The following is a 25,325-nucleotide window of genomic DNA, read 5'->3' as shown; positions in this document are numbered from 1 at the left end:
CCGATTTTGCTCAGATCTTTAGCAAGTCACAACTATTGTCTCGAGGATGAGAAGTATAATGTTCATGTTTATTAGATTTATTCAATCAGCACAACGGATATCGTACCACTGTGACTCAAATTGACAGCTTAATCCAATTCAGAAAGAGAATGACAGAGTAATGGACGTAGTAGCCTACAACTGCAAGCATTACGATCACTGCGTTGTTAGATCACCATTACAATGATGATACACTGAAATGTTAACATAATGTTAACATATTTGACTTATTAAGTAACTTTCTGAATGATAATGATATTGAGGAAATAACTGTTCAATGAAAATTCGTGCATGTGCGTTTCAATGATAAGATAAGCCTATCATTATTGATATGATGATATGTTAAAGGGATTGTATAGTTTTGGTTGAGACCTAATTTCAGGTTTCTAACATTTTTTGATGAAATAATGAGAAACTTCTTATGAAATATGAAGGAGCATGTAATTCTGTGAGGAATTCAACGTTTATTTGATGAAAATTGGTTTTGAAATGGCTGAGATATCAAAAAAGAGCGATTTTAATGAAGTGTGGGACCCACACTTTATTACCATCACTTTGTTTTACTTTGTTTTTGGATGTTTCAGTCATTCCAAACCCGATTTATATCAAATAAACTTTGAATTCCTCTTAAAATGATATGCTCTGTACTATATCATAAGTGTTTTCTTGGTATCTCGCAAAAAGTTAAAAGCCCAATTCTCATCTTCACTATATAATACTGTACCATCCCTTTAATATTGAACTATCTTCCGTTTGAAAATTCAGAATTTAAGTATCCACTTATGTTTTCAGGTGAATCTGATTCATATTTCATTTACACATAACATACAAGATAGTAAATCGTAGTATAAGTATGCTGTTACAGAATTTCAAAATGAACTTCCTTAATGCCTGATGATGATACATAATAGATATGTTGCTTGTATTAAAAAAAACAGAAAAATCAGAGAAGTCACGGAAGCAGATCACTTAAAGTTTGGATTAAAAAAAAAAACAGACACAGACACAAACATTTAGTGGGGGCGCTGTGGCATAGTGGATAAGACTCACGACTCCCGATCGGAGGACCCGAGTTCGAGTCCCGCCCAGTGCTTGCGTCCTTGGACAAGATGCTTTACCCACCACGTCCCTCTCGACCCAGGAGTATAAATGGGTACCTTTAAAAATTTGTTCATTTCTTATATTTCCAAATTCCGAATTTACTTATCTGCTTCTTCCGTTATCGTACAAAGCAAGAAAGTAGGATAGAATTTCCTTTCAAAGTTCTATGTGAAATGAGAAGACATTCTAATCCTAATGGGATGAAAATTACTTTATAATTTAAAGAAACTTACTTTTAGATTGAAGAACTTCTCATAAATTCCTTTATCACTGGGGATTTCCATCTTTGAAAGACGTCTATTTACTTCAATGTTTTATCGTTATCAATTTTGCTTGATGAATTTAATATATCACAATTTTTATTCAGTATATTTATATCCCGGCAAATGGTAAACCCGGTTTCGTGTGTTTTAGCGTATCGACCCTTGAACTCTTCCTCCTTTGCCCCTTTCCCTGTCCTCTGCTTCCTGTCCATTTTGGCCTCCTGTTAATCATTTCAATGCGTATGTAAGAGAGCTGCTTTGTTACTGTCTGCGATTTTGTATGATTATTATGATTATTATGATTTGTATGTGTACGTATGATCGGTCTTATGTTTCTCCTGCATCTCGGGCAATGTCGTATCGTTTCGTGTTGCCTATTACTATTAATCAGTGGCAGATCCGGGGGGAGGGAGGGAGCGCACCGTGCTTGCGCCCCCACCCTTTAATTTTGTAAAGGCGCCCCCTCTTTACGAAATTCCTGGATCCGCCCCTGATTAACTACTGCTCATGAGGGGACTGCATTCTACAATACAAACTAAATGCTTTTTAACAGTACCCTCCATTTCCGACAACTTTTCCTGGACTCGGTTTAGTTACAGCTTACTTATGCATTTCCTTAAATTATGTTGTGTTTTATTGTAAAGAAAAATGAGCTGCATTGATTTCGTTTGTATATGCAAATGTCATAATTGCACTTTATACTTTTGCTGGAAAATGAAATGAAATGCAATGAAATGAAATGAAGTGAAATTAAATTAATAAACGAAAGAAGAATTCCATTTTTTGTCCACATAAAAGTTATTTTCATTTGATTTTTGCTCTTGTTTTTTTTTTTGACCAGAGAATTCAGGAGAGGATAATTCATTATTATTTTTTTTTCTCACATTGTTCTAGAGCTGTGACAATGTGGCAATGGTAACCTCGTAAAGAAAGTGATTGCTTGTGGCTTTAAGAACGACTTAACGATCATCACTGTGTACAATGAATGGGTGAGTTTTGAGGCAATGAGGTCATCGAATTGCTCGAGTTGCCATTTTGGATTTTGACCAGTATTACTTACTCTTCGGCAAACGCTCGATACTCCCCTGAAATTTCATACCTTTCTTTTACCAGTCCGATTTTGAAGAATGCACCACCTATGGAAGATCACGAATTGAATATATTCAATTGTTTTTTGATGTATCATGTCTTCTATTTAACTATCATATTACACACACACATACACACATACACACACACACACACACACTATATATATATATATATATATATATATATATATATATATATATATATATATATATATATATAATATACATACATATATATATACATAGATGACGGAGTAGGGAAGTAATGCATTTTAGTCCATCAGTGTTATTTATTCAATAGCACCGTTGGACTAAAATGCATTACTACCCTACTTCGTCATCTTTTCTGTACTGGTACCAACACGCGGACTCAAACATCGTTTGGTACGTAGGCATACGGGTATATGAATGAACTGTCAAATACATGCGGTTGACTGGGAAAGAACAAAATATAAAAGTCGTACGTAATTAACCGTTAACTGTTGTCGTTAACCGTTGTTAAGCAGAGTTTGGCTCGATGTTTCGAACTCTGTTTTCATCTAATTGTAATTTGTTTTGTTTGTTTGTTTGTTTGTTTTAAATTATCCCGCAGACGAATTAACTCGTCACCTACACCACAGTGCACAATGACGGAGTGCTCGTTGTCGAATTGTCGGTCACAACTAATACTGGTGTGTGTGTGTGGGGGGGGGGGTGGTGTTTCACAAAGAATTAAAGCTAAGATCTTGAATTCTAAGATCAACTTAAGATTATGATAGGCTGTGTGTGACTTCAATGATATTCTAAATTTCATAATTTCATAAGAGTGAACATTTTTGACTTTTTTTTCATACAGCATTACATAACAAAATAAAGTAAGGGGCAAAACAGTTTTTCTGTATACATGTATTTTGATAGCACTTTGAAGTGGCTTCTGAAAACATTAGATAAAACTGGAATGAGAAACCAACGGCCTACCAACATTTTCTTAACGTTTAAGTTCGACTTATTAATTCTTTGTGAAACACTCCCCACGTATGATACTGGAAGACCGATTGACATCATCCCCTTATCCAATTTCTACACTATGCACTACAGTTTGGTTGCTGCGACATCATTAGGAGAGCTTTGCTCAAAGTAACGCGTTGCTGGCTTTTCGGTCAAGGATGTCTACTCGTTTGCAATTTTCCTAATATGTAATTGATAGTCGTTTAATGCAACAAGTGAAGGCTGTATATACGTCACACGAAGAAAAAACAGCGAACCTCAAACATTGTCAAAGGATCGTGCGTACGTGCGTATCAAAGCAATCTGTGTGAGTATGTGTATCTGTGCAGGTTGAAGAAATAAATGTGCGCTAACTATAGACATCCTGTTTTCGAGCTTTTGGCATGTTTTTGTCAAGAGGATCTATATACATCATTATGAGCATGATAATGGTAGACGGTTTGCTACAACATGAGCAACGTGTGCTTAATACATACATTGGAAAGTACAAGTAGACCTATTTCTCTTCCTATTTCATACATAAGATATATATATATATATATATATATATATATATATATATATATATATATTTCTCACATATTTCTCACCATGAATGAAAATGAGATGTATAGCATCAGATGACAGGTATATATATATGTATATATATATATATATATATATATATATATATATATATATGTGTGTATATGTATATATATATATATGTATATATATGTATATATATATATGTATATATATATATATATATATATATATATATATATACCTGTCATCTGATGCTATACATCTCATTTTCATTCATGGTGAGAAATATGCAAGTATGCGAACATGTTTAAGATACAACCGAGTATGTTGCCGAACATTCTTATGAAACATTCTATGCGAGTTTAAACATACACATAATTACATGGCGATTGCTTATAGTTGTACATGGCATGAAGAAATACGTACCAGGTAATTAAAGGCATAATTTACCCTTTGCAGATGAAACAAAAAAACCCAGCATTAGTGCTTTAAAATAGTTCCAAAATGTGAGTTTTGGATAGAAACAACCACAATTTGAGTCCCTATAAACAATGTCAAGTATTGTTAAATAGACAAAATGTGAACAATAGTTATGATGAAAATATTGCCAGAATAAGCCGTCTACAGCTATGGTTTGATGAGAAAAATACTGATATCTCCTTATATTTTAGGCTTTATAGCAAAAATTTTATATACTAGGATGTTTTGTGAAACAACAGACCTACACATATGCACCAAATGTGATATTTTTAACATTTGTAAAATTACTGTTCCCAAAGGTAAACAAGACCTTTAAGCAAAAAAAAAAAAAAAAAAAAACGCTTAAAAAAAAGAAAAGCCTTACTATTCCACTTGAAGTTCAGAATCTGTGAGGATTGTCTCCGCTATGAAAAAAAAGGAAAGATGTTAACTATTCTATTCTATATACAGAAATTTGTCATCACGTACAAAATGGGTTTTGTGACACATCGTCACCATGGCAACGCCTGCAATAAAGCTACTCCCTCTGCGGTTCCAGCGGCTCATCAGTCAATTTTATCAGTTTAACTAATCAATTTGTATCAAATATTAAACACGCATATCATGATATGCACGCAATGTTCCCCGATTCAGCGTAAAGCCAAAATAATTACCAAAATGATGCACTCGTACGTGCTGCTGTCTTGGCGGTGGCACTCTAAATCGAGAAACATCGTTGCACGCAACAACCAACCCGGGCTTAAAAGAATTTTTTTAAAAAAAGTCCTCTTAGAGTGCAAGACGAACCATGCAATTTTTCCCTACAACATACTCGGTATTTGTAATGAAAATCACAATAATGGCAGACATCCAACTAAACCGGCCTTACAATAAAATGCTTTTAAACAAGTGACAAGTGAAAGATGAAGCTTAGACACAGAAACAGGCATTTCATAGCTTTTTTGTTATTGAATAAAAATGGATCTCGTTGTTTATACTGTATAATAGTAGTTCTAGTCATTTATTGTCCATATTTCAGCATCTCAATTTCGTTATATTTACTACGTGTAGTATACTTCTGACATAATTGTAATTACCTTCATTTATATCTTCAAATGAATTGATCTCCAACCCTTTTTTAAGAGAAGGAAATACAATTGGCTCCGCAAACACTCACACACACACACACACACACACACACACACACTCACTCGATAAAAACCACTTAATGCAAACAATATCGGAATTCGACGTACTGCACATGCCAATGCTTGTTGCATATTTGTTTTGAGAGGAAAGAATTGATGAAAACCATCAGTCAGGATATCACAGCCTACAAGCAGATGGACAGAAATAATAATTAATTTCATCGCAAAATTAGTTGTAATGCCATCCTTGTTAATAGCTAAAAACGGTAAAGACAAATAAAAAGAAATAAAAGGAAAGTATTCAACATATATAACTTCAAGAATATTTCTTGTTCAGCAACAATTAAAGTATTATAAGAAATGACAGGAAAGGTTCTACTTTGTTCTTATGGGGGGGGGGGGCATTTCATCAAGCGTTATATCAGATATTTGACAAACTGTTTTAAGCTAGTGGAATCCTTGCATCTGATTGTCTAGGAGCAAATTTGTCAAATCTATAAAAAAATATATGACAAAACGCTTGATGAAATGTCTCCCTGATGTTCGCCTTACTCTAAAATGTTCAGAAAGGGCGCTTGCCCCCTTTTCCGATCAAACTCTTCATAAAGGAAAATAGAAAGAGATTGGTAGATATAGTGCCATATGAAAGGGAATGACAAAGTAATAAATTATACAGAAAGATAAGAGAGATGGAAGGATAGATGAGATGGCTAACTCGTAATTAGAAGCCGAAAATAATGAGCCATATATCCCGCAGTCAAGCCAAAGATAGATTTACTGACCGTGTTGACTTTTAATTTGCTGAACGTTACACGCTCGAGTAAAGTTCAATCAATGATATTGACTAGTTTTCCTTGACCCTCAACGCTCATTAAAGATAGATTCCATCCTTGAAAAAAGTAGGTATAAGGGAAAAAACTAACCCGTTCTTTAATATTATGTACTGCATATTCCTAGTTATGGAAATGGGAGCATCTGTCATGGCACAAAATTTACCCAAGTAATCCTTATAACTAAAAGCAGCCACACAAGCAAAATCTACAAATCAAGATTCAAACTTTTTTTCATTTCTTCAGCAAAATTCATATTATTGAAATGCAAAAGTTTAATTGATAAAAAAATATGCCTATCAAGCTGGTAAATATTTGAGCTAAGATGAACAGAAAAGTGGATTTTCCTAATCCATTGAATATTACTAACCTTTGCTAATTTCAACACTTACATTACCTGCAGTAACGAGTGACTCTCTGGCATTTGAATGTGATGTAACAATTACATTATGATTCTTCCTTAATCAGTTCGCCACATTGTGATGTCACTTTGATTGCGTGTAATCTCACTGTAGCAAAAGATGTATGAAGATTATTATTCTTTCCCATGTACAATGCCGGCCAAAAAATATGAAGCTGAATGTATAACTCCATGAATATTCGCAAAATGTGTTGCTGTTTCCATCATGCAAGATAAAAACAAAATGTGATAAAAAGAGATTAATGTGAAGAAGAGGAAGAAGAAGAAGAAGACGAAGAAGAAGAAGAAGAAGGAGATGATGATGATGATGATGAAAAAGAAGAAGGATACGGTATATAGTGGGAAGTTTATAGAGGTACAGGGATACCATAAAAATAAGTTCCAGCCGGTTCTTTTAAAAAAAATAAAAAGATAAAATGATGCTACAAATCAGTAGGAATATTGATAAGAGTAACACACACATAAGATTATGTAAATGAGACAAAATAATTATGACTATGATATAATAAAGGTATTATCAATGAAGTAGCATGTTTATATACATAAAGTACGTTACATGTAAATAAAAGAGAGTCATAAAAAAGACAACTATAAACGAAGTGTATACATAGCTGGTCTCTTTAATAGCACATGTGTAATAAATCTGCATATCATATTATCTATTCTACATCATATATCTTTGAGCTATGTCTACAAATGCCAACGTTCGAATGGGGGTTCTTCGGTGATTTCCGGAATGCAAGAAATGGTTGAACAAAATTAGTATATGTCATTTAAAAAATGTGGCCATAAGTGAAGTAATAAGCGATACAATATGACAGCTACATTAACAAGAAAAACACCGATAATAGATCGCTTCTTTAATACGTAAGCGTCAATATGGAGAGAAAGTCATAAAATCTGTTTTGCTTTCTGAGAAGTATAGATGCTTCACCGTTCAGACAATGTTCCAGACGAGTAACAATTTCACTTATACAAAAGGAGATGAATGTAATTATCATGCATGGTTTATTGCATTCATGCAAGGCAAGTGTATTAGTTATAAGGATCAAAGTACGCTATGTTATGGACGAACTGGAGAGAGGTCAGTTGGGAGAAAGTGACATCTCCGGTTTCCAAGGCAACGGTTGCTATGATGTTGGCCATAGAATCCGCCACGCGAAACACGTAAAATAGGATGCCGTCACTTTGGTCGATGTTGACAACTGCACCTCCGTAATAAGGGGCGAACATACCTGCAAAAAAAGGGGGAACAATTATGCTAATGAAAGTCGCAACGCAACCATTTCCAATTTTCATCAAGAATGATACCCTCTGTTACACATCATAAACAGCAGGCTGCAAATAGAATAGCAGGTTTTGACATTTATACTCTCTGAAAAAAAGCATATCACAATCTGCTTTGCATTTCCTTTCCGTTTGTTGTAATGATAATAAAGTAAATTGCTCACTCAACCTTTTCGAAAGCAAGCAATTTGCGCGGGGCTGGGGGTGGAGGGGTGTTGACTGTTCGAACGATTAATCAGCCATGCGCTAATTACGATTAGCTTGCTTTGCCTATCAACCTTATATGAATTAAGCGAGACCTGTACTGCGGAAAATATCTATACAAATTTTGTATGCCTCCGTTATCATTACCTAAACACCAGACATAGTGTGATTTTGCTGAAGTGAGATTATTGTGAGGTTGCAAACATCGAATTTCTTAATTCAGGCGGAAAGATTTTTTGGTGTTCTGTGTGGGGTTATTATGGTGCATGTACAATATCAACAGCAGAGATACATAACTCGAGTTGGTTTTTGCTGTAACAGCATGAAATTAATGGCGTATTTTGTAGGTGAATTGATGCACTTAATGATATTGAATGGCGTCACAGTTCATGTCGTGCTAGGGCAAGGTCGAGTGGCAGTAGGAATTGCATTCATAGATACTAGTAGTTGAAGAGTTTATTCGCAAAACGATTTAAGCGCCATCTTTAAACATTTGAAAACAATTCCATCATCATCAATGGAGCGAAACAAAACTTTTCCTGTGATATACGTCACTGATTTGTCACATAACAATATTCTTGAAGTTGTATGAAAATATCTCAAATATTTTTATTTTGATGTTGTCTTCCTTAATCACAAAATATCTCAAACTAACAAGAATGGAATTAAGTCAATTTGAGATCAGACTCTTGAATTAAATATGAACGCCCGAGTATAAAATAAAAAGGCAACCAATAATGACCTGTGCAGAGGCTTGTGTGTGAATTTTTGTGCACTGAATTCAACTCATTGGTGCAGAAAGGGTTAGGGATAGTGATCATAAGACTGATCATAACAGATAATAACAATAATGATCATCATCATCATAATAGAAATAATGATGATTACTATAATGATGATAACGATGCTTTGGGGTGATAACTACATTTATGATAAGACGACTAAAAATGGTAACAAACAAGATGAATGACATTTCTGTTATTCTTTAGTTTATTATCTGCACGTAAAAGTGATCCTGTAATCAATATCTGGAAAGCAGATGTGTTTTAATAGATGTAATCTTAATAGGTATGAACCTTTTTCCATTTCTCCTGATTTAATGCAAATCTTGAGCCACATTAATCTTCGAAAGACACATTACATCGAGAAAAGAACAAGTGAAGATCAACTCCTTTCTGGGGACCTTACCTGAGGGCGCTATTTGCATGACGGGACTGACATCACCAGTGTTTGGATCGACAGTGACCAAATACCACGGTGGGTATTGTTGCGGGAACAGTCCGGGCGAAACGGCCAGTAATTGTCCTTCCGAAAGAGAGCAGATGAGATGAAAGATAATGACAAAAAAAAAACCAAAAAAAAAAAATCACCAACCAATAACAACAACAACAACAACAACAACAACAACAACAATAATTGCGGCAACAAACAAGAGATATCAACGAAACAACAACACCAGCAGTTGTTCTAAACCTTTTGGTTGACACCATGTGAGGAAGTATTATGAAAGTAAACAGTTACACTAACTTACTAATTATAATGGATCACACGGAAAAACAATGGAATCCGACACAAAAATTAAATCCGAGTCATTCTTTAAAGTCGTTACAAGACGTTTTGACGGTGTATCTTATAACAAATCATTTCAAGCCAATTCAGAGCTTAATAACATCAAGAGGAATGCCATAAGGGAAGCATTATTTACCTGTTTTCTCGTAAACATGGATTGCGTTGACGGTGTACTTTGACACGTCGACTTCCACTATCTTCGTAACATTGCTGCCAAGGTAGAAAGGAAAAAGAACTTTGAACGAATCTCTACAAATTAATGAACTGCGTATTTACCCAGTGGCATACATAGTTGTGGGCATACATAGTTGTGAAAGTGTGGGACTAAGATGTGAGATGTTATGGCAGATGTCTCAGTCCATAATAACTCAAATTCTTCTCTAATGTCACTACAGAAGGTTCAACAACTCTTTATAATTATACTCTATAAAGATATCTTCAAACGAGTTCATTGCATAATAGTTACATGATAACATGATTTCTTTAAACTAAACGATTGGCATTAAAAGCAACCATTTAGTAGTGCCTTGTTAACTCTTAGTTTGTTAAATTCGCAAATAAAGGCCATACATGCACCAAATAATAGACATACAGTCCATAAATATCTGTAACATCAATGCATCGTTACTTTGAAGTAATGTTGTACGAGTGGATGCGTGCATTCAGCTTGACTGGCGCGTTCTCGTCCCCTAGCAACACGTAATACATCTGCCGCTTCAAGTCCTCCGTAGCATAGAGGAAGTTCACGTAGAGGTCATCGGTCTTGGGTTCGGTGAAGTGGTTGACGTAATTCCCCATGTAATCCAACGTGCCGAACAAAAACGTGAAGTTACCTGGAACAAAAACAATTAATGACAACGATATAACATAATAGAAATCGGCAAGGTAGACTGACACAAGCAACAACAAAAAAGAAAAAGAAAAAAGAAAATGAAAACACTACTACTGGAAAATAGCATAAAAGAAACGATTGTCAAAAAATGAAGTATAGAATATGACAGTTGAAATATTCAAAAGGCAACGATGTAAAATTTATCGGCCGACACCCATGAGTGGAAATGGTACAGTACAATCACGTGTGTTTCTGTGTTACACCAAGACAAGGAAATGTTTGTTTCTTATTTGTTTTGAGTATATTATGACCTATATTTATGGTCACAAGTTCATAGCAGTTGCTTTATAATGATATTTTGTTGCAACGTCAATTAAGTGTCATAACCATGATGACGTGTTAAAATGTTGCTTTAATTTTGCTGTTTTTGTTCTATAGTGAGAAAGTAAACTAACTAATTCACTTATTTTGTGTGGGGGTCATAATTTTTACAACAAAAAAAAAGATAATGACTACTGCAATATCATTGGCCGGATAATGGTACAAAATCACACAAGCATATCATCAGTCTTTGCTTTTATTGAATAGCTGTGAATGTAAGTTAACATTGTAATGCTTCGTGTTAATGTACATTGTGATTATTTATATCAATTTTTATGTTTCAAGTTTCCAAGTCCGGTTTGAGTGATGTCTTTTGCGTAAGATAGAATGTATCTTATATATTTTGTTGTATATCCAATGTGGGACCAGGGTCCGATTTCATCAAAAAGTTCGTATGATAGTATGATAACATAATTGTATGAAATGGGGCTCAGAAGATTCTCTACCGGGATTGTTAGGAGTCGGCTGCATAGCAAACGTCAGGAATGTTGTCCGCTGGTAGCTATTCAGAGCGGTGATGTGTGCATCGTCCGCGAGGCCTTCTACCTCGTACTCTCCGGCAATGTCGTACGCCTGCATGTCGATCCAGACGATCTTGTTGGGGCGAGCGTCCAGGTCACCGTTGCGATGCTCGAGGAGGAAAACGTAGGGGATTTCCCGCGAGTAGCACGTGATCGCATCCATGATGTATTTCTGTGAGAGGGCGCTGTTTAAAAAAAAAATACAGTCATCTAAACATGGAATCGCACCCCCCCCCCCCCAAAAAAAAAAAAAAAAAAAAAATATATATATATATATATATGTACAACATTTCAGTTTTAAGATGTCAATGATATATCTACTTCAACCGGTTGAGGACGGGCTGATTTTGCTACATCACGCATTTCCCATATTCTCGGACACTTGCCAGATTATACTCGGGACTCGTCCTTAACGGGTTAATTTGACACTACTCCCTCTCGTTTTGGAGTTTCGAGCACAGTTTGAGTTCAGGGTGCTGTATAAATATTTCCCTCCAACTGAAGCCAATGTTAGCTCTAACCTCTGTCATGTATAGAAAAAGTTGACAAGTCTTTCACTGCCACAATAGAAATACTCATTAACACAAACATTAACCGACACTAAAAAGACACTTTCAGCCCTTTCAAATTTCAATACACTTAAAAATATTGTAGTTTGTGTAAAAATTAATTGAAAAACATAAACTCCTTTGAGTTGAGATAGTCTTAACACTGAAGGCGTAACCAAAGCAGTCTAGAAGTTAGGATTATTCAGTAAGTAAGTGTAAGTAAATGTTGGTATATAGTCATTCAAAACAACACCGTGATCTCATGAATCGATGGTGTGGTTACCTTGGTGACGGCGTCCCATATTGAATGTTCGGGCCAACCCCGAAATAGAGGGCCAACTTCGGTTCGATGGCTCCAGTCTTTTCATCAATAGTGATCAGGTGACTTCCCCTCTCTTGTAACGGGTTCCACGAGATGCCGTACAGGGACGGGTAGCTCAATTTCGTGTCCGATCGTCTGCCGTTTCCACGTCGGGACTCTAACGCAGTGCGACGAGTTAATGCCATGGCCTTTGTCAAGCTGTTGGGAAGGTTTCTTCGGTCATCTTTCGTGAGGGTCTTTATACAGAAATAGGAAGAAAAATCGGCGCATTTGAGTAAACACGCAAAGACGGAGTAATATCATATTTTCTCAGACATAAACTACCTGTGTTTATCGCAAAATGATTCGACGGAAGAATTTCATGAATTTAAACAGGCTTATACCTACATGTATACCTATGCCTATATGCTTAGTTCAACTTCGTCCTTAGTATAAAGTAGGAAGGCACTAGAATTTAATAATCTTTATTCATCAGTGTGTTGAGAGGCAAACATTATTGCCAATCTAGCATCGTTGTCAGATACGTTAGACGTTTTGTGCTGTTATGATTATGTCTTTGTTAATAAAAATCTGCATCCTACCGATACGCATTATTGTGCTTCTGTTCAGCTATGATATGAAAAACAAATCGCAGTAATTTTCAGTGCCTTAAAAGTATCTGAAAGTTTTCATTGAATGTTTGATTCTCTCCTAGAAAGCTTAATTTCACCCAAAACTTGGTCTTATGGTTGCATTTTCGGTTTTATATTGTAGAATTGAAAAGTTGCAGAAAGGAATTGAAATTAAAAATGGAAATTGAAAATGGAAATTAAAATGAAAATGGAACGCTGAAGAAGTCGAAAGTGCAGACACCGTCATAATTAGGGCAACTGCATAATATCAAGATTCCGAGATTTTCAATATATTGCTGAAACTGTAAAACGTAATTTACTGGAATTGTCATACTTGATCTCAAATGGATCAAAGAAAACTTTGACTCACCTCATTGTAATCATAATGATTTGTCTGATTGGATTTTATGGCAATATCAGAACACTGGTAGAAAATTTCCTCTCCTTCCTTATGGCTGACGTAGCGCATGCGCAGGACGCAATGATCGCAAGTGACATTTGGCATGACCTGTAAATGAACACAAAAATAACGACAAACTGTGGTCAGCGTTACTAGAATCATAGGTCCATGCTAGAACACACCAATGCATTTATTTTTGATTAAATCGTACTGCGTTCACTTCGAAGTCATCTATCAAAATGGGATAGTTATGAGGGCGCTGTGGCATAGTGGAAGACTCCCTACTCCCATCTGGAGGACCCGAGTTCGAATTCCGCCTATCAAATGCTTACGTCCTCGGACAAGACGTTCTCACCCACCACGTCCCTCTCGATCCAGGTGTACAAATGGGTACATGGTGACACTATTTATAGGGCAATAATAATGGCAGGACCCTCTGGTAGAACAGTGACAACACTAAAGAGGCTACCCTGGATAAACAAGGCCTTACCATCATCATTATCATCATCATTATGTAGTTTAGGTTTCCTTTCTGAAATAATAACTCTCTCGTTTTTCTCTGATCAAAGTAGGCGCATAATGTGGTGAACAGCTAATTGAGTTTTTTTCTCTTTTTTTCTTACATTCTGTAACGGACGAAGATTTATATGTTATATTATTATATTATAAACGCAAACAGAAAAACTGACCAGAAATGAATATTATTTATTAGTGGAAAATTGAGCAAAATAAAGAATGGGATTCCATCGGGATTCGAACTTTATAATTGATATACATTTCTGGTCAGTTTTTCTGTTTGCGTTTGTTACATGCTCAATAAGCTGCATCACATGATCGGTGATCCCTCGCATTTATCCCCAAGTTGAATTATCCTTCGGGTTTATGCCAGGTTTAAGTGTGTACGTGTGTGACAAACACAAACACACTGCTATAGCTTCTGACCATTCGAGCATTGAGAATTTAGGGTTTCTGGGACGGCTATAGCTCAGTCGATAGGGCAACGGGCTAGCAATCCGGAGGTCTCGGGTTAGAATCCCGATGGAATCCCATTTTCTTTGCTCAATTTCCCACTAATTATTAGATTACCAATTACAGTTATATATCCACTGTTGTCAGTTTCAATAAAGTTAATTATTTTATGTATTCGTGCGCAATAACACTATTGTTTTGTTTGTAGTTGTATATTTATTCCATGGTAACTATTAATACTTTGCGTGGCACTGGTTCGTATTCATTCTCTTTGGTTAGATGATTGGTGAATGTACTTCCGCTCAACTACAGAAAATGACAACTTCCTCAGGTCACACTTACCACGGCAACAGTGTAATTACGCTGGTTCCACTGGGCATATTCGTATGTGTCACCAAGAGCGGCGAGTGTGCGAAAATCTGTGGACGTTGTGTTCGCAGACAGGGAAATGTCCATGTATCCTGAAAAGATTTTTTTTTTTTTAAATGAAACATACAATGTATTTAGGTCAGCGACTGTAGGGTGACATTTTTTTTTCACTTCGCATCAATGTATTAGGTGCCCCCAAACTTTGTGGAAGCAAAATGTTCTTTTGGAAAGTGTTAATCTATACTTGCCATAGTACACGTACAGTGGAAAGTGCATAATTTCTAGAAACATAATTATATTTAAACATAAATAAACACATAATGAGAAGATGAGTTTGTATCATGTGTTTCTATCTCTTTGTTTGTTACATTATATTATCTATTCATTTTTAATCATTTTTATTCAGCCAGCTCGTTAAAGCCAATTTATATCTTCGGTCATTTTATAGCTACATTCGGTTTATTTGTTTATTCATTCATTAACCCATTCATTCATTCATTCATTCATTCATTCATTCATTCATTTAATTCATTTAATGGTCGGAATTGCAAGGTTTTTTTTTTATTTTCTCAAAGTGTCCTTACCTGGCAGTCCGACTTCATAGTGGTTAAGATTCTGCTGGAAGCGGATGAGAGCCGTTTGTCCCGCCACATACGTTACCCGGGGCTGCTCCGGGGACTGGCCACCACATGGGGCTTCGTGCCGCACGCAGGTTTTGCTCCCTGGCTGTTCATTGTAATATGAGAGAGATTTATACTACAGTTGATAGGTTCCAGTTTTTTATTTGTTTGTTTGTTTGATTTTCTATTCCTGTCGCGACACTATCATAGAACACCTAGTTATTATTATTATTATCATTATTATCATTATCATTATTATTATCATTATTATCATTATCATTATTATTATCATTATTATTATTATCATTATTACCATCATTATCATTGTCATTATTATCATTATTATTATTACTATTATTATTATTATTATTATTATTATTATTATTATTATTATTTTGGTCACTGAATCGTTTATAATATCCCCTCTTTTGGTGGGATGTCATGCTTTATACTCAATAACGTTATTCTTGAAATGAAAAGTCTGCTAATTATCACTTTTGCAATTGGAGACATGCCAGTTTCAAATAGAATTCTTTTATAATTTTTGTCATTTCATCTTAATCAAAACAGTTTTTGCAAATTACTTCATAATACTTATCAAACCATGCGATGCTTTTCTCCTTTTTTTTATTCTAGAAATGAATATCATTGATATAAGAACGTATTTTAATGATAATTAACGAAATTCGCGATGCTTTACTATGTTAATATTCTATGGTGAAATCTAGCGCAAGCATTTTGTTTTTTAACCCCGGTAAGTTAAATCATCTGGACGTAGTGAAAGGAAACTGGAAGATAATTATTAAGTTATGATGTCTGTTAGTGGACACAAAATGTTGCTTTCTCTTAGTGATGACGTCAATAATGAGTTTACCTGTGAGATGTCGAAGTCCCCGCGTTGTCGAGGGGTGATGATGCAGATGTGTGCGCGGGAACCCTCGGGCAGAAATCCAATCAACAGACCGAGTAGTGTCGCGAGCAGGACCAGATTTGATGATGCCATATTGCTTTTGACAACAAATGAGGCGATCTATTCTAAGGATCTTTGCGTTGACTACAGGATACCTAAATTTGAGTTGTATGCTTCTTGAAGATCACATAGTCGGAACAGTAATCTCGGAATTGCTTTTAGCTCCAAATATCCAATTGTGCTTTTTATTATAACATGGCAGATGCACCACACAGGATGAACCTAAAAAATAGCACACTTTTATGATACGTCCAACCACAGTGCGCAAGCAGCCGCTATTGACGAGTAATGATTGCAAACACAATACTCGTGATCGCTACGGCAAATATACAAAAATAATCTTTTTACAATCGGACGAACTTTGGTCCGTCACAATCTGAGAGGGATTTGCTATTTTCACTACATGGGAATACAATAATCTGCCACTCGGGTCTACATACATACTTCGACATGACAAACCCATATGCATGGAGTTCTTTAAGTTTTATGGGAAATAACGAACACTGATTCTTGTAACCAATGTAACATTCCTGTCGGACACGTCTACCCGAGCATGGTAGCTGTACCCTGTGACCAATAGCGCCCTCTGTAGGGAAACTAAAACCTAACTTACTCAGTGACTGATTGAAAAGTCAGTGCAACGAAAACAAACGATTCGTTCCCTGTTTGATTGCCTTCTTGTGTTTGTTGGTTTGCCGTGTACACATGCCTTTTGCTTTATTACCTCGTGTCTTTTTTTTTAAATCATATACTAAGCTTCGTACCATAACAACCAGAGGAGTGAAATATTTCCACCTCCCTAAATTGATAAAAAAGGTTTGCCTTCACGCCACTTATAGATAGGCTATATAGGGGAGTGAACAAACTCAGAACTTTATGGGTTCTTATATCTATTCGTCGTTTTAAGACACGTTCATGATACGATTTACATCATTCTTACCAGTTCTAAAGAATATGACATGCTCTCTGTCACTCCCCACCCCACCCCCACACCTACACACACACTGACACACACGCCACTGACATTTAACATCATCTATTTTTTTTATTCTTTCAAAACTTGTCCGTGGGCACTTCCATTCCCTTCAAACAACACCAAAAATAAAATAAAATAAATGAATAATGATAAAGTATAGGCACATCACCTCCCTCCACTGTCAACACCCCACGATAATAAAGTGCATCCAAAATAGCACGAATGAACTATATATTAAATGTCAACCTGGACGTCGTCCACTGCGGATCAACGGGATAAAAGCGGGTCAATAGTAACTCTCAGAGCTATAGATACGTCGTTATCAGGTCATTACACGCCACTGAAGAATAGTTCCCTTTGAACGAGACACACCCCCTCGCAGAGGATTAAAGCATGCGCGACGGGTAAAGAAGATCAATGTCGTATACTAGTAGTTTTAACTTACCCTTGTTCCAGACCTTTATAGTTTTTTTTTTCATATCTTCTCCATAAGACTGCAATGGGAGGGAATATGCGCATCAATGCACGAGACGATGTTCATGATGTCCGGTCTTCAGATGAAATTTGAGAGGCACACAATGTATTGTGATAAAGAGAATAGTCATAACAACAATGCTTGTATTCTTCAAATTACTTAATAACGGCTAGACGTCAGACTACATTTGGTAAAATGCGCGCGAGACATGTATAGTGAGCTGTGCACCTGTCCAGCAAGCACTGGTTGTCATTACCATCTCGACCGTTTCTCATCGTAAGTCCAGATGAGAACTCAGATCGTTGTAAACGCGTACCCACTAGCATGAAGAATAAGTCTACCCCCCCCCCCCCCATAAAAAGCAACGAAATTAAACTGGGCTAATTCATTAACACTTCGCTTAGCATGATTATCAAAACAGCTGAAGTCTCTTTTATCGATGCCGTTTAAGCGGAGGCCCTATAACAGTTTGGCAAAATAGTGTATTGTGTGTTTTTATAAGGAAGTATGTAGATCATCAAAAATTATGCAATAGGTGTGTGTGTGTGTGTGTGTTTTTTTTTTTTTCTGAAACAATAAAATACTATTTTTCATGGGATCTCATGACTCTTATGCGTTGCCCAAGAACAGTGTCATCTATTGGGGCATTTCATGAAGCATTTTGTCCGACAACTTTGCTCCCAACCAATCAGATGCAAGGATTTAAGTAGCTTGTAACACTTTTTTAGAAAAATATCCGACCAAACTGCTTCATTAAATCCCCCCCCCCCCCAGCAGTTGTTAAAGAGAATCTTGAAAAACTGGCTATTTGAGGTACCTGGTAAGGTCTACATTTTTGTTACTGTCATCATTATTATTACCACTTTCAGAAAGAAATAGAGAATGAAAGAGTTAACGTATAGGCTATGTTGCTGGCACTGATGACGACAATTATTATGAACGACTCGCAGCCCGTAACATTGGTTGCTATATGCGCACCAATATCAAAATCTTATCGTGATAATAACAGTAATTATTATGTGCTGATTACATAAGCTTTGGGGGGGGGGGGGGGACATGCAGCCTAAGAAAAGTAGATTCAACTTTGACCCTTTGAGTGTCACATTGTGAGCACCTTTAGGGTGTAATTTTGCACGCTTTTGAGACCAGTTAGCACTTTAAACCCTGTAAAGCCCAAGCTATTTTGACCCTTCCCAGGCCCAAGGAGGGGGGGGGGGGGGGCATATTGTGTCCCCTTTAACTTTGTTATTGTTTGATGTATCATCGTCAAATTTGGCACATGAGTAGAGCAACTCATACTCTATATGACTGCACATTTGAAATTTTTCAAGATCACACATAGAGGGCCCTATTTACCAAAAAAAGAGATATACATAGGAAATATGCTAAAACATGATTTTTCTATATAATTTCTTTATCCCCATTATACATATGTCTTACAACAGATCAATCATTTTCATATTTGCCACAGGTGTGATGTGCAAGTCCAATCTCCTTATTTGTTATAAGTGAAATTTCTCAAGGTCACAACATGGGGGGCGCTATTCATAACAACATAAAGAAATTTATTATGAGACCTGTGACGTATTGTCTGGGATAGGTACATGATTAGTTATCACATTTCATATTTCCATTATTTTGGAATTTTAAGTTTACAGATTGATAATATGATAAACAAATGACATTACAGGCTTAACTTGGGTGAAGGAATCAAAATGACACAAAATAGAAGGGCAATCTTTGGAAAATACTGTTGTTTTTTATTATCTCTATTATATCAATTGTTTTAGGCTTTTGTCACATAAAAACAAAGGGAATAATAATAATTTCAGGGCCATAATTACTTCACACATTGCTACTTCAGCACATTTCATCCAAGAAACATGCTTTTCATACACAATAATGTTAATTGAAATTGGAACAGAAAAATACGCAAAATCTGACTGACATGGCTGTCTGGTTATGGCTGTCATGGCAACCAGCAATATCAAATATAGCTAAATTATAATATATCAAAATGTTCACAATAAGATTTTAGGAAAAGTCGCCAAATTTTCTTGAAATTGGATTAAGCGCGAAGAAATGGCAAATGAAAAAATCTAGTACAGAGGGGCACAATGTGCCCCCCCCCCCCTTGGGCTTTATAGGGTTAATTAAAGGTCCAACTTTCCAATGTGACAAAGGTGCAAACTTGAACCTATATTCTTCTTAGAGTGTAGGGGGCTGCAGTTCCCCTCTCCTTCCACCAACACATAATAACACAGGCCTATCAGATGCTTTTGATTACAAGGGGAAATGATGTTGGATTCTAAACACATAAGAAATCTGAAGCAAACACTAACAATCAATGATTTTGACCGGAATCAGTTTCCAGATCCCGTGATATACCCCTCACGACTAGCCACCTCCCCAGCCCCCCCCCCCCCCCACTCTTTGGGCCTGACAAGGCAGTCGTCCACAGAGTAAAAACAAACAACCAAACATATTTAAAAAAATCAGAAAAAACAAACAAACAAACAATCACGATTTTTTGGCCCCTGTTACTTTAATTGATTCGATTTGATTTGTTTTGATTTCTGAATTTCTTTTTCGTACAATAATAAATGAAATAACAAAGTCAATTGAACGAACTAATTGAGAACAGTATAATTTGCTGACGGTTAAAACAGATAGATTTAATGATTAATTCAAATATCCAACATTCATTTTTTCTATCACTTGCATCATGATGAAGTTTGATCGAAATTGGATGAAATTTAGGGAAGCTATATGAAATCTTGAAGTTTTGGTAATTGTCACAAAACAGTTATGAATAGTCATTATGAATATGCAAATAGTAAATTGATGATGCCACCCCCTCACATTATTTTCCATAGGCCTATCATACAGTATGAATATGCTAGAGCCCTAATCATGAAAGTTCCAGTTTTTATCACACGCAATATGCCCCAGCCTCAAATCCTATGTCTGACTGATCATCATTTTGAAGTTATTGTCAGTCATACAGGAAAAATATTATGTTTTACTCTTTTCAACAAAAAAAAAAAAAATGTGAGTTTGTTTTTGTTTGGGTATGGATGATGAATTGAAATAATGGTAATTATTGTGAAGTGATAACATCACTATCTCGGTCATTTTCATAATATTCAACTATAAGGGAACTGTTTCACAGAAATTTGAAGAACTTCACAATGTCATAACTTCCTTCTTTTTCATCTGATTTTGGTCAAACTTTTAAGACTGTGCATGCTTGTAAGATTTTACTCTTTCTCCCGTCAGACAAAATGTTAGCTTCATAAAAGATGTGAGGATGGCAACTCTTGCTGGAATGGTAACTTCCAATAGCAACAGCCAATCAGGAAGCTGGATTCTTGTCGTTACTGTGACAATTGCCATTCCAGCAGGAGTTGCTATCATATATCAACTTTTTATGAAATGGGGCCATGGTCCCCATTTCTTAAAAGATGTTAGGATAGCAATTCTTGCTGGAATGGCAACTTCCCATGGCAACGACCAATCAGAAAGCTGGATTCTTGTCGTTGTCATGACAATTGCCATTCCAGCAAGAGTTGATATCATTATCAACTTTTTTTTAATGAAATGGGGCCCTGCGTGGAGTTCCTCTTTGACGTTTATCCATCCATAAGAGTAGAAAGAAGGAGTAAACAATCTGAAGCCTTTTTTACAGATTCGTTCATCGGTCTAGAGCACAGTGAGTTCTTTGGTCTAGAGGTGCAGCCATTTTAGGGAGACATCTCACTTTATCCATCTGGGCATTGTGTGATGGGAATGCAAAAATTAATCTCGGCTTTTCCGGTGCTGTGATGTGTATCGATTGTGCCAATGACTCATCCGGGTCATCGATTCTCCCTGTGACGTCACGAACAATATGGCTGCCATCAGCGAAGCGAAAGGATTGAATAGAAGGGTGTGATAAACCATCATTCGGTGTGATTTTGTCCTCTTAAGCTATTAATTAGGTAGAATTTATTCAAGTTTTTGTAATACGGCACCATTGTGCGTGCTTCATCATCGAAACCGACCATGGAAGGGAAATTTCTAACTCCCGAAGAGCAGCTGTATTACACCGAGCTCTTCAGCAAGTCGGACACCGAAGGTTGTGGGCGAGTTGCGGCCCAGCGTGCGATGAAGCTGTTCCAGTTGTCGCCTCAGCTTTCCAACGATGTTATTCAGAAGGTTTGTAAAAAGTCTACCTGTGTGAGTAGCCCTATAGAAACAATTTTACGGTTGCAACTTGTGATGGGTGAGGTAAATTTGTATGGAAGGCAAATGTGAGCAAATGATGTAAATTTAATCAAGTCAGCCAGCCAGGAGCTGTTCTCTCAAGTCTAAGACTCAAGACTCAAGTCTCAGAGTCTCGACTCTCAGCTTGCATTAAAAGTAAGTTCGCCCAGTAAATTCATATATCAAACATAGCCCGACCAGACGCCATGTTTATACAGCGACTGGGCTGTGTATAGTTATATCAAACACTGACTTTGCTGACTGAGCTGAGCTGGCTCCAAAAGGTGATTGGATTTGATGTTTGAATTTGATCATGGAGCAGGCATGATCAATTCATGACATGTTGCTTGTAGTTTGTAGTTGTACACTTCCATTGTTATGAAACTTGATAGCAGACACTATTTGACAGTCCTAAGTCAAAAGGCAATCCAGGCCCACCAGGGGTTTTAGAGGCCACACACTGTTTTGACATGACTACATGTCACTTCACATATTGATTTTTTAAGATTAATTTACTTACAGAAATGTATTCTGACATGTCATGTCACTAAGTACATGTAGTGTCGTCACTATTAAATTGTCAACAATGCCATTTATTACAAGCAAAATTTGACAATCAGTAATGCAATTATTGCCATAGATCATGCCTACAGAATTGTACTTATAATATATCTATACTATATCTGTAGAAATTGCATAACTCCAGACGGTCCCCCCACTGTGCATGTAGTTACCAATTTGGCACTTACAGCTCACTATTTTTGATATGCATACAGATAAATTACATAGCATAGCCGTACAATGTACGCACATCGTCATTATCTGCTGAAGTTATGTAGCCTATATGATGGAACGCTTACACTATCTACAAGTGTATGGTACGTGCAGATCTAATGCTAGACCCAGTTGAGAGAAACTTTAAAAATCAAACGCAAGTCCCCCAAATCGTACTCAACTGTGCGTTCAAATGCAATTTCATTGCCGAAAGGACTTTAGATTTCGCGCAACTTTGATGAATCAAAATCAACATTGTGTTTGATTCTGACCAAATATAAAGTTTCAGGCAATACTTGTGTGTGATGTTATTAGTTCCATTGCAGATCTAGTTGATAGCAATGGGGCCATGCCCGGCAGCCCAATACTGTAAACGTTACAGAAGCCAGCGTACCCTGATGTGATGACCAACAGTTAACGTTGCTGGCTAATTTCAGTAGAATGAGCACCTCTGCTAGACATTTTGAGCGCGTATGCATGTATGTACAAAGAGTAGCGAGCGAGTCGTAAACTCACCAGTTGGTATTCATTATTTCTGAGTGCACTCAGCAATGGTTAAATTGCAATGATTTTAATCACTTACTGTAAGGCCTAATTTGCATCGAAATGAGAGATCGTAGAGAAGCTGAAACAGGAAAATATAATGAGCCTAAACCAAAATATCCTTATCAGTTAGAGTTGTTTTATGGTCAAAACATTACATGTCCCCTACACAGTGGGATTGCCATTTGAAATCTGCAAAGCGAGGTCTTAAACATGTAATTTGGTTTTTGTTTCATTATTGAATAAGTATTCATGTGCGAAATTTGTAATCTATTTATTTCTTTGTTACAAGTTAAACAGTTGACCTTAAAACTAGACTGGTAAATCTTCCATTGGTACACTACCGTAATAGTATGGATGAATTGGTACAGTGAGTAGATCTGCTTGGGGCTAATATCTTCTTTAAAGTTAGCATTGCTGTGCTTTTTAAATTTGATAAGCACATCACAAATGTTTTGTGTGAAGAATTTAAATAAAATCACTATGTTAGGTTGCTCTTTACCAAATTAACCCTCGGAGAAGAACTATGTCTTTATCCCCCCTCCTAAAAAAGAAAGAAGTAAGATACTGACGTTTTCCAGGAGAGGGAAGTGAGCTCTATAACATGTTGTGAGTGATACTGGTGATGTGGAATGGGGGCTGTTTATAAAGGGATCTTAGATTTGTAGTGTGCTACTGTAATTTTGTGTGCATTTTAATGTTGCAAATTTTCTGAGAGCCAAGAATTGCCAAATTAAAATGCAAACAAATGTTCTTGTTTTACACCATATCCATTGAATACTAGTGACGATCCGCAAAAATGTCATGCAGCAATAAAGGTTTGCGGCTCCAATTGGCGAAAGTTTCATGCCGCAAATATTAATTGCTGTACATTTTACTGGTGATGTCTTGGTCTCTTGCACTATTATCAAACCACACTGCATGACCCCCACCCTCACCCCTACCCCCTAGCTTGTGCACCTTTATGTATAAAAATGTGCAGATTTTTATGAGGAATTTTTACCTCGAACCAACCGTCAATCAATGACTACTGTACAAATAATCGTAAAACATAATTTGCAAGACCTAATGTGATACAAAATGTATCTTGTTAAACATTGTGTGGTTTTCAAACCCATTTTTAGAGTTTAAAACCTGTGGAGAATGGACTGATTTTGCTTCAAACACACATTTCCCATCTAGACACGTGCCCGAGTATACTCGGGACTCGTCATCAACGGGTTTAATCAAGGAAACCCAAACCCAAAGAGCAATGTGGATTGAGTAAAAGCAGCAATATTACTAGAACATAAATATATCAGTGAAAGTTTTTGAAGAAAATTGGACAATCGATGCAAAAGTTATGAATTTTTAAAGTTTTGGAATCGCTGGATTAGGAGACTACTAGAGGTTATGACGTACAATTATGTACATGTGTGGACAATAAGACAAAGAAAATATGAAGGGAATTCCACTAAAATTCATTTTTCATGAAAATTACACTTCCATCAACTTGATACTGACATGTTAAGGGTAGCAATTATTCCCCATGCTTTCTGAAAGTGATTAGTCAAATACTCTTTCATTATGCTAGAAAAGTGAATTTTTGTGGAATTTTCTTTGTATTTTCTTTATATCGTTGTCCACACATACATCATAACCTCTAGTAGTCTTCTCATCCAACGGTTCCAACACGAAAACTTTAAAAATTCATAACTTTTGCTTCAATTATCCGATTTTCCTCAAACTTTCACTGATGTGTTCTGCTAGTGCTGCTACTTTCACTCAATCCACATTACTCTCGGGGTTTGGGTTCCCTTTATGGACCTCATCATCTACACTGTATTCTATACTGTAAGCTCT

At 36.3% G+C, this 25,325-nt stretch overlaps 2 protein-coding genes across 2 annotated transcripts in view; one reads left to right on the top strand and one right to left on the bottom strand.

Moving 5' to 3' along the window:
• Positions 1-7,902: 7,902 nt before the first annotated feature.
• Positions 7,903-16,699, bottom strand: LOC139725310 (uncharacterized). Its single transcript, XM_071636400.1, has 10 exons — positions 16,375-16,699; positions 15,465-15,606; positions 14,854-14,972; positions 13,513-13,650; positions 12,493-12,767; positions 11,587-11,846; positions 10,556-10,760; positions 10,064-10,137; positions 9,547-9,663; positions 7,903-8,102 (listed from the first exon to the last, which is right to left on the bottom strand). Exons 1-10 carry the CDS (start codon positions 16,501-16,503, stop codon positions 7,903-7,905), a joined length of 1,659 nt encoding a protein of 552 aa, XP_071492501.1. The 5' UTR covers positions 16,504-16,699.
• A 5,102-nt stretch (positions 16,700-21,801) lies between these two features.
• LOC139725309 (uncharacterized) overlaps positions 21,802-25,325 on the top strand; it is a 59,064-nt gene continuing 55,540 nt past the window's right edge. The window contains exon 1 of the mRNA XM_071636399.1: positions 21,802-22,118. Within this exon, the coding sequence (XP_071492500.1) occupies positions 21,966-22,118 (153 nt within the window). The 5' untranslated portion in view covers positions 21,802-21,965. The remainder of the gene's footprint in view (positions 22,119-25,325) is intronic.

Source organism: Diadema antillarum, unplaced genomic scaffold (genome assembly GCF_040938485.1).
Source record: "Diadema antillarum isolate AM-2024a unplaced genomic scaffold, OU_Dant_1.0 seq00000032_RagTag, whole genome shotgun sequence".
NCBI lineage: Eukaryota > Metazoa > Echinodermata > Echinoidea > Diadematoida > Diadematidae > Diadema > Diadema antillarum.
The sequence above is the reverse complement of the archived record's forward strand: the minus strand, read 5'-3'. Positions and strand labels throughout refer to the sequence as shown.